At 44.5% G+C, this 12,784-nt stretch overlaps 1 protein-coding gene across 3 annotated transcripts in view; it reads right to left on the reverse strand.

Moving 5' to 3' along the window:
• Window positions 1-1,458: 1,458 nt before the first annotated feature.
• axin2 (axin 2 (conductin, axil)) overlaps window positions 1,459-12,784 on the reverse strand; it is a 19,323-nt gene continuing 7,997 nt past the window's right edge. For all 3 annotated transcript variants that reach the window (XM_020619830.1, XM_020619828.1, XM_020619829.1), the window contains exons 3-11: window positions 12,354-12,485; window positions 10,326-10,428; window positions 8,615-8,755; window positions 8,006-8,526; window positions 7,732-7,908; window positions 7,394-7,609; window positions 7,107-7,241; window positions 6,177-6,344; window positions 1,459-3,092 (exon numbers count right to left, since the gene is read on the reverse strand). In XM_020619830.1, coding sequence (XP_020475486.1) covers window positions 2,966-3,092; window positions 6,177-6,344; window positions 7,107-7,241; window positions 7,394-7,609; window positions 7,732-7,908; window positions 8,006-8,526; window positions 8,615-8,755; window positions 10,326-10,428; window positions 12,354-12,485 — 1,720 coding nt within the window. In that variant the 3' untranslated portion in view covers window positions 1,459-2,965. The remainder of the gene's footprint in view (window positions 3,093-6,176; window positions 6,345-7,106; window positions 7,242-7,393; window positions 7,610-7,731; window positions 7,909-8,005; window positions 8,527-8,614; window positions 8,756-10,325; window positions 10,429-12,353; window positions 12,486-12,784) is intronic.

The following is a 12,784-nucleotide window of genomic DNA, read 5'->3' on the forward strand; positions in this document are numbered from 1 at the left end:
ATCTCAGTAGATACAGCACTGAGGAAAAGCTTGACAAAAGCTGGACCAAATACATTTCATGAACTGTTTGATATTGAAGAATAATGCTGGTGTTCTTCTTTTTCCCCTATTGTTAAGCAATCCAGTGAAAAGACCAGAACAGTTTGTATTTGTGACCTATTTACTGTACATCAAACAGGCTTGTGGCTGAGAGCAACACACAGGATAAAGAGGTTGGAAAGTACTGAGAGATACACTGGATGCCTATTGATTTTGGACTTTTCACAGAATTTGATTGCAGATCATGCAGGAGGTGGGATATGATGCAATCACATCTGACGATTCTTAACTACAGAAGTTTCTGAATTAGGTCGTGTTTCCAGTTAGATATTTTTGTCGGTGTCTTCATTGTTCTTACAATTCTGTGCCAGTCACGTGATAGAACGTCCTCAACACACCTACTTGCTTCGTGTGAATACTCTGGACTGTATGCTGCTGTTTTGTCACATGGGCTCACTCTGACATTACACGGACTTCGTACCAGGAAGCTGGCAGGGTAAAGTCTGCTGAAGGTCCGGGTCGAATGACATATTGATATGATGATATGATATTTGCCTTCTCACTTACAGCTCCCACAGGTAATATCTAGATAATTTCAGGGTTCGAGTGCATGTCTGAAAGGGGCTTTTGATTCTCACGGCAATAAATCAGTGCCATTGTTTAGCGTTTTTAACATACGTACATACAGTATGAGCTTGTGCAAGTCTTTTTCAAAATACATCTTATAAATGATGTTATGCTGTTTCAGGATAGGTTTACATTTAGTCACTGAGCCCTTTCCAAACACAGGGGGAAGAATCCACAGGCCAAAGTGAAGGAGCTCGTCTGAAGCTTCTGCAGTTGAAACTCAAGTGGACAGGCTTCAAAGTAGCAGTGGTTTTAGTGACAATTCTGCACATGAAGGATAATAAGAAAAAGGGAATTTGCAGCAAAAAGCACTATAACTGTGGAAGCTACCCACCTGAATTATTTAACTGTAATTTAAACTTTTAAACATATTCATAGCGAGGGAGGCTGTGGAAGCACAATTATCCTGATGCATTATACAGGATTCTTCATGTAGCAGTTTGTTAGCATCCATTTACTAGGAGCCTAATTGGGTCTGTGCACGAGACCACATTACACTCACACACACAATTCATCAAGTGCCACAGGAGGCCCAGTGGTTTGCCATGTAAATAGCCATGTATTTGCCAAATGTCTCATTAACACTGACTTAGATACTCTTCCTGTTTCCTTCTTACACTAAAACACTTGGAGGCTCCGGTGGCCAAATTAGCTTTAATGTCCAACAGGGAGTAAATTAAGAGCTGATACTGGATGCAAAGCTCCCAGAGAGTTCTCACTGGATCCCCTGCACTCTCCACAGTGTCGTGAAGGTTGTTGCACACACTCAAAAAACGATAGGAAACCATTTGCTAATTTGAAAAATAGAACATTTTAATAAAGGCTACATCTCTTCATAATTACAATAATTAAAGTACCGAGACATCTTTTCAACTGAGCTCTATAGAATGCATAATTTACAGTTTACAAGTGGAGCCAAGGAAGCCATGAAAAATATTACAAAACAGAAAATGTGATGAAACAGATACTAAAAGGCATAAAAATATCTTTTCAACATAAGGCCCCTTGAAAAACCAAGGGAGTAATAGGACCCTGAAAACTGGGTAAAACACGGCAAGAACCCATGTAGGCACAGCTACTGTACTCAATTAAAACACTATGGACATAGTGTATATCGCCACCATCATCATCATCACCTGCAGTTCATAGTGCAGACTTCAAATACACACACATGAGCCTACTCAAGAAGAAACCAGTCACACATACACATAGCTAAGCACGTGGGGGGAGCACATTATAGAGCTTCTGATGGTAAATATTAATATAGGTGTAAACACATTTTGGGGACTCGAGGGCCTGTTCAAGACAGTTTCCTCTTAGTACATACGTAGGCTATGTTGTGCGATGCCTGCGCCACTGACAAAAAGGCACTAAGACGTGACAGATCAGGGTTATCTGAGCAGAGTCCCAGAGTTGGGAATTATACATTAATAGCATTTCCTTTCCTTTTTTGTTGTACTCTCAGGGCCCTTCGGAGCAGATGGGGACACAGTCACAAATAGCACTGCAGTAGTAAATATACTATCAAACTATTTATCACAAGGTGATAGATAGAGCCATTCTCGAAGCTTCAGCAGTAAGCCCTCCAGCCAGGAGATCAGAGATGTCTCACTAAATCCCCAGGAACAGGAGTAGAGTTTTTGAAGAGGTATTTTTGAAGTGTACAGTTCTATATGAGGGGGCTGCAAATGAATAAAAGCATTTCCTTTGCTTGAGATGCTCAGAAGAAAGAAATCATCAGCTCCAAGCAGCTTGTCCATGGAAGAATTACAGGGTTGGGGCGAGAATATTTTCAATAAATAGCAATAGAAATCTTTACACAGCAATAAGAGCATCACAATACAATGCAATGTACATGTATATCTGCATATACATATTAGTGATGTGCTAGCAAATGGCCATGGCCAGATGCTGACACAGGCAGGGCCAGGAAGGCTGCCAGCCTCAGATTTAAACCCACTGCCCAGCTTCTTTGACAAGTGGTCATTCACCTGAATTCTCCAGAGTTTTGTCTTCTGGAAATATAGAGGTGTCTCAGTCCAGCAACATACAGCCCATTCTTTTCTTCACTTCAAGGCAGGCTGTTCACATGATAGTCCAGTAATAGTGATCAGTTGTCCTTGTTCCTTTTTCATCCATTCCATTTGCCCAAACATTCCTTCAGCAACATCTCCAGTCCTACAGTCTTAGCTTAAAAGACACAGTTTATTTTGCATGTCAGCATATGAAGGAGTACAGTACATCCATCGAGGTGCTAAGTGTCCAGAGGAATTTATTTCACAACATGGGCAGCGTGGCCTCACTCCATTCTCTCTACCTTGCCCAAGATTTTGCCCTCGTAGGTGGGCAGCAAGGAGCAGTCGTCCGACACCTCCTCGAACACTGCGCCGCACTCAAACTCATCACTGGCCTTCTTGAAGTAGTACCTGCAACAGAGACAGGAAGGTTAATATCACCCTTTTCATACACAGACATCACATTAAGGCTGACAGGGAAACAGTAAAAGTCAAACAGCTTGCAGCCAGCCCTTTTTATTTGACCTTTTTTAACATCAAGCTTCATTTCCGCCTCCATGAAAAGCCACTCAGTATACAACTAACCAAGTTTGCTGAGCGTACACAGCGACTCAGGGTGGGGCTGGAACCTGCTGCTAAACAGTCTTGGTCTAAAATAAGGGGCTCGCTCTCTTCATCCCTCCGTCCACTCTTTCTCTCTTCCACTTCTCGCTTTCCTTTTCCTCCATAATGTTGTTGTGTTTTGCTCCGGCTAACAGGGGCCAATTAGGCCCACGTGCAAATGAAGGGGTCCTTTGACAAAAGCTGAAATTTTGGGTGCCTGCAAGTCTGCCCGTCATTCCCCCCCTCGACTCCTACACACCAGCTCACACACACATGCGCGGCCTTTCACTCGCTCCTCATCCCTTCTTCATTACAGGGACAAAGAAAAGAACAGAGACCACAGAAGAGAAGGAGAAAGAGCATGCAGCACACTGTGTCCTTTTTGCTCCTCTTGACAGCGTGAGCTCTCACTGAAGGCTACAGGAAGGGTGGCCGACTGACAGCTTCTGTGTGTGGGTGTGTGTGGAATAAAAAAATCGTGGGGGGGTTGGGGGCTTCTTGTCAGCCATAACTTTACTGGGCCATTAATGATGCAATCCCCCACCCTCCTTATTTTAGAGGAAGTGAAACCAGCAGGGGTGTATTGGTTGGTGGTGGTGGGGGGGGGTCTAAGAATTAATTCATTAACTATGTAATGGAAAAATTTCTCAACTTGCTCCATGTGTGGGATGAATGGAATGTTTGTGTTTGTGAGCATTTGTTTTTAATGAGGTGGGAGGCTGACAAAGGCAAACATGCAACACTTATTAGGTAAGAGCTGTGGGCTTAAAAAAAAAAAAAAAAAGTCCTTGCAAAAGGTGCCCGTGAGCACACATGCTCCAGTCAGTCAGCAGTTTCATCTGAAATACAGGAAGGCTTCAACTAAACGGAAAACAAGAAACCTCTCAGAATAGAATCAGGAGAGTAAATAAGACACAGTAGATGAGAAATAAATAAATAAATAAAATAAAAATTTAACACCTGATAATTTCATCCCTATTTCTTATCTGGAGGCAGAAAAATAACAGGGCTGTTCTACTCTTTAAAAAAATCTTCAAAGAGATCTTTTTTGCTGAGAGAGACAGACACAGAGCGCCTGAATTTCCACTGGAACATGTTTTATGTGGCTAAGATCTATTTTCCCCCCTTCTCCCTCCACCGCGCTGACATCTGGCACCAATATCGTCTGGCAGGGCCCAGCAGTACTGTTCTTTGTTGAACTGCTGCCATGTTGAAATGACCCAACTCCACACATTCTCTGGCTGCTATTAAAACGCTGCACAGCTCTCTTTTCCAAAAAAGTGTGGATGGTATGACACAGGAACTGAGACAGCGATCCAGAGAGAAAAGAACAGGGGTGGGTGGGAGCAAACAGATGTGAAGAACTAAGTGCTTGTCACATTTGTTGATCCAGAAACACTGTGCACATCTGGACAGGAAGATGTTTCTTGAGGTCCCTTCACTTCTTTCTCCCCAGAAATCACAGTTTGATACCAGTAATTATTAACACAACACTCAACCCGTGCTTATCCTAGACACCATAACAGTCTAAACAGTACATGTTTGATCTCTTCCCAGTAAAGCCCACTGGAAAAAAGCAATCAAAGTGAAATCTCTCTCTGCAAACACACATTGAAGCGGTGTGGCCTCAGTCAAGGCCCCGTAACATGGCAAACAAGCGGATCTGGCATTTAACAATGTACATTTTCAAAAATATCCATAAAATGATTGCAACATGTGTAAACATTGTGCACGTTCAACACAAGTGCATTCGTGATTGTACACACACACACACACACAAAGGAAAAAGCCCCTGATAGCCTCAGTGAAGAATCTGCAGGCTGGCCATTTGTGCAAGTCTTTGTTGGTTGAAACGAAAGGGGCCGGGGCTTCAAAGCCATGTGTATTAAGTGTGCCTTAGCATGGAAATCAATACCAGATGAGACCCAAATCTCTGCAGTTCAAACTCTTCCACTAACCCCCGCACCACCAACCCATCCCCCCAAAACACACACAAAAACCACAGAGGCCTGTGACTGCACACACGAACATAATATCCAAGGTCTCTGAGGTCACAGGCTTTGACCACAATTTAAAGATAGAAATATAACATTACAGTGTAACCTGTAGCCTTTAGCTAGCCAACATTAAACATTCTTCCTTCAGTCTGTGGTTTTCTTTAGTCCTGCTCTGTCAGACTGTGACACAACAACATGACACTTAAGATCAGGGATCACACAGTCAGCCATACAGCTCCCACACCACTGAAGATACTGGATGCTGCCAGTTACTTTGCTGCCTGCATGTGTTACCGCCATTTTGGAAAAGAGAGGTCCATCATAAATCTAGCTACTTTTAAACTTTCAGTTTTCAGGGTGCACCCTGTACATTGTCTATAAGGCAGTTCACGTGCACTCGGTCGTCTCATGTTTTAAAATTCCTTGGTAATCTTTTTTTACATCAGTTTGCCCCTGTGCATTATGCAAATAATATTTCTAATGTTAATTGTTTATAAAGGAGATGCATTAATGTTATTTCTTTAAAAAAAAAAGCAACTGTGCCCCTAAACGTTTTCATTTAGGGGCACAAGGTGCACTGTCGAACTTAAAGGCAGATGTCTGCAATGTCTGAAATAAACCTAACTCAATCAATATTGAATCAGAAATTTAATCAAACTGGGGCTTTGTGAATGGTAATTGAATAAATTCCAGGAAATCAGTAGTGATTCCCAGGCCTAGCAGTTTATAATGATACACCAAGAGACAGGCAACAAAATCATTCTTTGTTATCATCAAGGCCCATAAACATAGCGTTTGATTGCCAGCAATCACAACAGTGAAGGTTCATTGAGATTATGTCACTCTGGACAACTTTAACTGACACGTCTGTGTATCCAAGTTTCCCTCTACACACCTGTAGTTGCCTTTTTTGCGGAGCTGCTCCTTGAAGTGGCCCAGAGTGAGATTGTGGCTCTTCATGGTCCTTCGGTAGGGGATCTCCTCACCACAGAAGAAATACGTCACCACCGTCTCTCCGCTGCACACCCCGTGGCTTCCTAAACCCCTCTTAGACTCCATCACCCTGAAAGAAGACACAGAGAGAGAGAAAGGGAAGGTGAGTCAAAAGGAGAGGACACCATCATGATACTTAACAAGATAATGATCAAAAGGGAAATGAGAATTAGAGCAAAGCTTCTTGGAGACTCCAACAACAATCTGCAACTTGCAGCTACAGAGTACAGAAAACAGAACTAGACTAAAAATACAGCAACAGCACCTTGGCTGAAGAATAACACTAGCCAGTGAGTGAGTGACCCAGTGCCATCAGTAAGTGTGTTCTTGTGTGTTATGGGGCACAGTATTACCAATTCCCCTTCAGCTATGTCCAAGGCTTTGTAGGCCTACTTCAGAGGAGCTCTCTTTGCTAAGCTCTGTTCGCACCAGCCGACTGCCAGCTCACTGAAGGACAGCCAATAAAAATGATACATATATATGAAAGAGATGTCTCAGTCAGGTGGTGCAGTGACTACAAACTCCCCACACATGGCACAAATACACAAGCCAGGGCTCTATGTACATAGCTTAAAATAAACTCTGCAAAGGGGGGGGGAGTTCACCTTCTCTTTCGACTGCCTATTTGTGGGGTTGTGCCGATGTGTTATATGTAGGTTTCCACACAACTATTCATGTCTCCCCACATATGCAGTGAGCAGTGCAGGTGAAAAGTAGGAAGAGTTAAAAGGGTAGAAGTACACTGCAAGGTGGAGGCTATGGCTGAGAGGAGGAGGAAGAGGAGCAGATAGGAGGAGAGAAGAGGGAGGGCGGGGCACTAGAAGCATCGTACTCTTCTGATTGAAGACCGGGGCTGGTCGTGAGAAGGCCGCCAGGGCTTGGATTGGCTAGCGGCAGAGTGATAGACCCCCCACTATGGACAGGCACTACGTTGCTCTTCTCTCGCTGAAGACTGGACACCGAATGCCTGGGAAGAGATGTAAAAGAAACATTATTACTATGCAGAAATGCACACTGATATTTCCTCCAGTGACATTAAACATCAGGGATGGTTAGCAAACATAAGCTAGCAAGAAAGCAAACCAGTTATCTAACCTATACTCTCTACTTTCTGTGTACCTTTGTTTGGCAGTCTTGGTGGAGACTTCCTCCAGTCTGCGGCAGGCCTCCTCCAGCTGGGCTAGAGTGTTGGGAGGGGGCAAGGGAGGCATGGCAGGGTCTTGGATAAATGGCTGGGCTGGCTGGTGGCTACGGAGGTGGCCACAGCTTCCTCCACCACCCCATGTATGCGTCTGGGTGGAGGAGCCTCCAAAGGATTTCTTGGTGCTCTGGGTACTTTAAGGGTCAAAAGGAAATAAGACATGTATCAGCATCCTGCCATAGTGGGTCATTTCAGACAAAAATAACATAAAACTCACACAAACACCTGTGCACTCCAGGTGTGAGCCACTGCTCACCTGTGAGACTTGTGCCTTCCTTGTCGTTTGCTTTCCAGGATCCACTGCAACACATTCTGGGCGGGGTCCATTGTATCGCTTGGCAGCTGTAAGGGCCCACAATCCTCCATACACCTTTCTGCGACTCCATCCTCAGCCCCTGAACGACACACACTCCTGGACAGGGAGTTGGAGCGCCTGGCAGGAAGAGAGTTAACGTGGTCAGTTTTTATACAATCAACTTGCAAAAACAGGAAATAAATGAGACAAATTCTAAAAAGTGCTTGGAACTGACCCCATACTGTTGTCTGAGATGGCCCCACACATCTCTCTACCCAAGCTGCGGCTGCGTTGGTATGGCTGGCACTCGCCACTGCTGGAGCACAGGCCGTGCACCCTGAGTGCTGCCTCCCTTTCAATCTGCTCTTTAGTCTTGGGACTTGCATGATGGTGGATGTAGTGGTGGTGGATGTGTTTTGTGCTCTGCCTGCTTACAAGGGTCCTACTGGGGCCCAAGGACAGAGCGAAGGTCCCTTGGTCAGGGCTAGAGAGAGGGGAACTGGAAGGCCCAGTCCTCACCACAGCCTTGATTCCAAAGCCTGCCCGAGTGAAGGGCCTGTGCTCTGGGGAGCTGGAGCGAGGTGAATGTCTGATGATAGCAGGGGACTGGCAACCAGGGGTCTTCAGGACACGAGAGAGGTGTTCATCCAGGATGGCCTGAGGGTCCTCATCAGAGGAGCCAGGGAGGAGGGTCAGCGGGTGGGGGGACAGCTGGGGAGCACTTCCCATGATCTCTGTATCTTCTCTTTCCTCCTCCTGGTAAAAACAACATGGTACACAGAGTCATTAACTAAGAAAGAACCAACAACTTCACTTTTTGAGTAAGCATCAGAATCACACAAACCTCCTGGATCTGCTGCAGCCTCTCCTCCAGAGAGTTGAAGGTGTCCTGCTCTCTCTTCAGGCTTTCCAGGCGGGAGATGAGCTGGGCTGCAAACTCTGCTGGCTCCACTGGGGCCATCTCCTTGGGAGGCCGGCGATTACGCTTTGGGGGAGAAAGAAATATATCGTCTCTTGTATCATCTCTGTCATCTCTATATAACCAAACCCAAGCCTTCCCCGACTTCCACAAAAACATCCATACACCTCTCGCTTCATTGTCTACATTTATTCATTGTTCTCGATCAGTGCCTGCTGATCAGGGGAGTCTCAGGAACCCAGGGCTACAGGGTTGTTTCAAGGGGTGCTAGTCCTGGTGGACAGTCATGATGGGCTAGGCCTCGGCTGGTTCTCCCTGTCATCATCAGCAGGCCTTTTTAAAGTCAGCTCACTTCAAAGGCTTTCTCGTCAAATATCAAACACTCAGTGGGAGGAAAATAGGGCGGTAGAAAGAGGGATGGAGGGATAGATAGATGGGAAGCAGTGGCTTTACAGCTAGGAATAAAAGCCAGATATCAACAGGGGGTGGAAGAAAACTCCAGGGAGGAAAGGATGAGGGATTAGAAAAACTGGAGAAGTCGAGATGCAGAAATGTGTGCTCACAGGAGGGGAGAGAAAGAGAAAATGAAGAGAGGGAAGAGTCAAAAGGATGGAAGATCAGAAAGGTTGAGGTAATTTATTCCCACCCTTGTCACACACTGGGCACCTTTGAGGTACAATGTAGTGACAGTATAAGAACGAGCGTGTGTAAGTGTGCACACATCTTAAATTATTAGCATTTTTGCACTGGGGCCTTCTTGATTTTTCTTCCTCTTTTTTGCTTCTCCCATCCCTTTGTAGTAGCGATGAAGGGGAGCTGTCTGATGCAGCCTGGGGCTGGTGCACCATGGGAATGGCATTCATTGCCAAAAATCAGACAGGAAACAAAAACAAGAATAAAAGTGAAAATAAAGCAAAAACGGGACAGTGAGAGAAAAGTGGTGAGAACTGATCTGTGGATCTTTTCCTAATAAAAGTAACACTTACAGTACTGTAACAAGTTTATTTTAACAAGTGACTCCAGTTATTACAACTTCAAGATGTGTTTGTGCCTCAGTTTTAACCTTTTCCTGTTCTTCTCTCAATCCGAAGATGGCTGCTTGTAAGCCTTCAGCTATGCCCTCTGACCCATGGAGAGCTCACGACATGCTCATACTCTTCCCTTAGATGCTGCTCTTTTGGAGCAAGGGGGCTGGTTGAGTGTGCATGTGTGTGTTGATGTATATTTAAGGGGTGGGAGTGCTGTGGAAAAAAAAAGGAGGGGCAGCTCTGTTGGAAGTTGTCACTTCCCTGTATGTTTGCTCCATTCAACCTTGGATCAAAGTGCTGTGGATGCCTGCCTGTGTGTGAATGTGTCCGAGTATCTTGTGTTTTTGTTAGGGAACCGAGCTGATTTCAGAGCCCCCGGGATAAAGCCGCAGAGATCTTCCTCATCTGTCCCTGTTTTTTGACGTTACTCTTCAGATCTTTGCTGGTGTTGTTGAATTGAGAATGCACACAGAGAATACACTTTGCATGGTACTATTCATAGAACCAAGAGAGACCCGAAACAGAGGGTGGTATGGAAATTACACTGTGGGACTCAGGTTCAAAAAGACATCTGAGCACGTGCGGTATGAGTGTGATTGTATACTTACAGGAAAAGCAGGCAGAGAGACTTGGCTGTTCATCCTCATGTTACGCTGCATCTCTCTCTGTAGCTGTTTCTTGGAGCCCAGTTTATACGGAGGGATGCCATCCCTGGGGGTGTACAGATCACAAAGGTCAATTACCCAATCAGATACATCATTAAAAGACCAAACAGACAATCAGGAATGAGCTTGTTAGCCAACTGGGGAGATCAAACAGCTCAAGCAAAAAGAAATCAAATCTATTAATTATCCTACCCATTTAAAAAAAAAAAAAAAGCACAACGCTGGGCACCCTGCTGATCATTTCCTTTCACACAATGCACTACTGCCCAGAAGCAGTTAGGTATTAGCATTCCCCTTCTGACTTTTATGTTGAGCTGAGGACACTGTTAGCATTAGCTGCTCATGATACTTATACATAGTGTTACCGCAGGACAGGACCCACGGGTGTAGCTAACCTGATTAAATCTATCTGAAGGACTGAATGGCTGACTGGCTAAAAAAATGTAAATCAAACAAGAAACAGCAAAGCTCAAGCTTCAAACTGAAGCACTGACAATGTAAAACAGTCTCCTTTCTCCCATGCTAAACAGCAGTTTCCCGGTGACCTAGGCTAACCGAGGAGCACTTTTCCATATTTGCTTTGAAATGCCACAGTCATGCGCATAAGCAACCCCCCCCCCCAGTCTTCATTTGGCAAGCGCTGCCGCAGCCAGCCTCTGATCTCTGCACATCAAAAGGCTGGTTTGTAAGATAAGGTAATGTTTGAAGTCTGCGCAGCTGCATTCCCCAGCGTCCAAGCAAATCCATAAATAAGATTATTGGTTCTTTTAACTGACCTAAAGAAACACAGATATTCTGATCAAGGCCAGATCAGGCAGGAAATGAAACGAAAGGGTTGAGTCCCTGTGGCCAGGGTTTTGTCAGTGCACAGGACAAAGTACGGCAGAACAGAAGTATATGAGCCTCGGTCGCTTTGAAGCAGGGCTGTGCAGAGATGTGGCGGAGTAGAGGACTCCCTCTTGTAAAGAAAGGAAAAACTCTTTATAGCTGCCATATATATGTGTAGCCCTAGCCCACTGGTTGCAGTGAACACCAGTGTACAAGTCTTTAACAACTAGAGTTAACATCGCTGTTTCACTGACATCATTTATGTAGGCCTTAACACCTATCATGTGAGATGAGGTAAGGAAGGACTTCTACCAAGATTTTTCTGTTTTGCATCCAAACCAGCTGACTTGATTGCTCCTGGCCTTGAGCTGTGCCATGCCATGACTTCATAGTACCTTGTCACTTAAAAGACACGTAATGACACCAAGAGGAACGAGGCTCGCGGCACGTACATAGATAAGCACAAACCACTTGTGGACAGTTGTATAGCACTTGAGCACTATTTCTGTAATGAAGTAATCAGTCGGCTCCTTGTTTATTCAAGCACTAGGCAGTTAATCGACAACAATTTTAATAAATTAGCAACTGTCTAAGTATTTAGGAAGCAAACGTACCAAACATTTGCTTATTCCAGGTTGTTACAATGTGAATATTTGCTGTTAGTCAGATTAAACAAGCTAGCATGAGCTCTCAGAACATGTGATGAATATTTGCACAATTTTCTGACATTATAAAGTAAAATATGAATCAATTAACCAAAAAAAGTTAAGCAGATTGGTCAATATTGAAACTATCTATAGTGTCCATGCCCACTGATGCACTAAATGTGAATCCTTTGTTCTCATTCTCATCTATCACCTCAAAAAGTCCTTCCAAACATTTTACTGTACATGGGAAAGTATAAACAAAAAGTTATTTTGGAATACAAGGATGGGGTCTGGCATTGACCTGTGCCATATCCTGGCTGCTGCACCGTCTTCAAAGGGCCAAAATTAATTGATATTTCCTGTTTGGCTAAAACTCAGCAGCCAGCTAAAGGAAGGCGCTGCTTAATCACCTTTTTTTTTTTTTTTGTAGCAAGTTATTTCACATTCCTGAAACGCCCTCCTGTGTTGGCATTCTCCCACATTAATATTCACTTACACACTGCTGTCCGTCATGGACATGGCATCATCGGTCAAAGCGTCACTGGACACCTCGCTGTCATTGGTGCTGCCGACAGGGGCAAAAGAGCCCACATGGCAGGAGCTGAGGGAGTCTCCTCTCTTGTAGGATCTGGGAAGGTTATAAGAACATAAATAAGATTAATGTTAATGCAGTCAACAGGTGGACAACATTTCCCTTCTACTTCTTGAGGAGCAAGTTGAGTGTGTTTCACTTATGTTGACGATCTGAGCAAGACGGGTTGCATCCCCTGAGGTTTTAATGACACCAAGAGAACACCTGATCAGATGAGGGAGTGTGCATGCATTACTTTGTCAGACTGGCAACCTCCTCCTCTAAAACACAATGTTTTGTTTTTCTCCGTATGCCCCATTTATCCCTGCTGAAATAACCCATAAAATATCTCCTTC

The sequence above is a fragment of the Monopterus albus genome, unplaced genomic scaffold (assembly GCF_001952655.1).
Source record: "Monopterus albus unplaced genomic scaffold, M_albus_1.0 scaffold227.1, whole genome shotgun sequence".
NCBI classification, from domain to species: domain Eukaryota; kingdom Metazoa; phylum Chordata; class Actinopteri; order Synbranchiformes; family Synbranchidae; genus Monopterus; species Monopterus albus.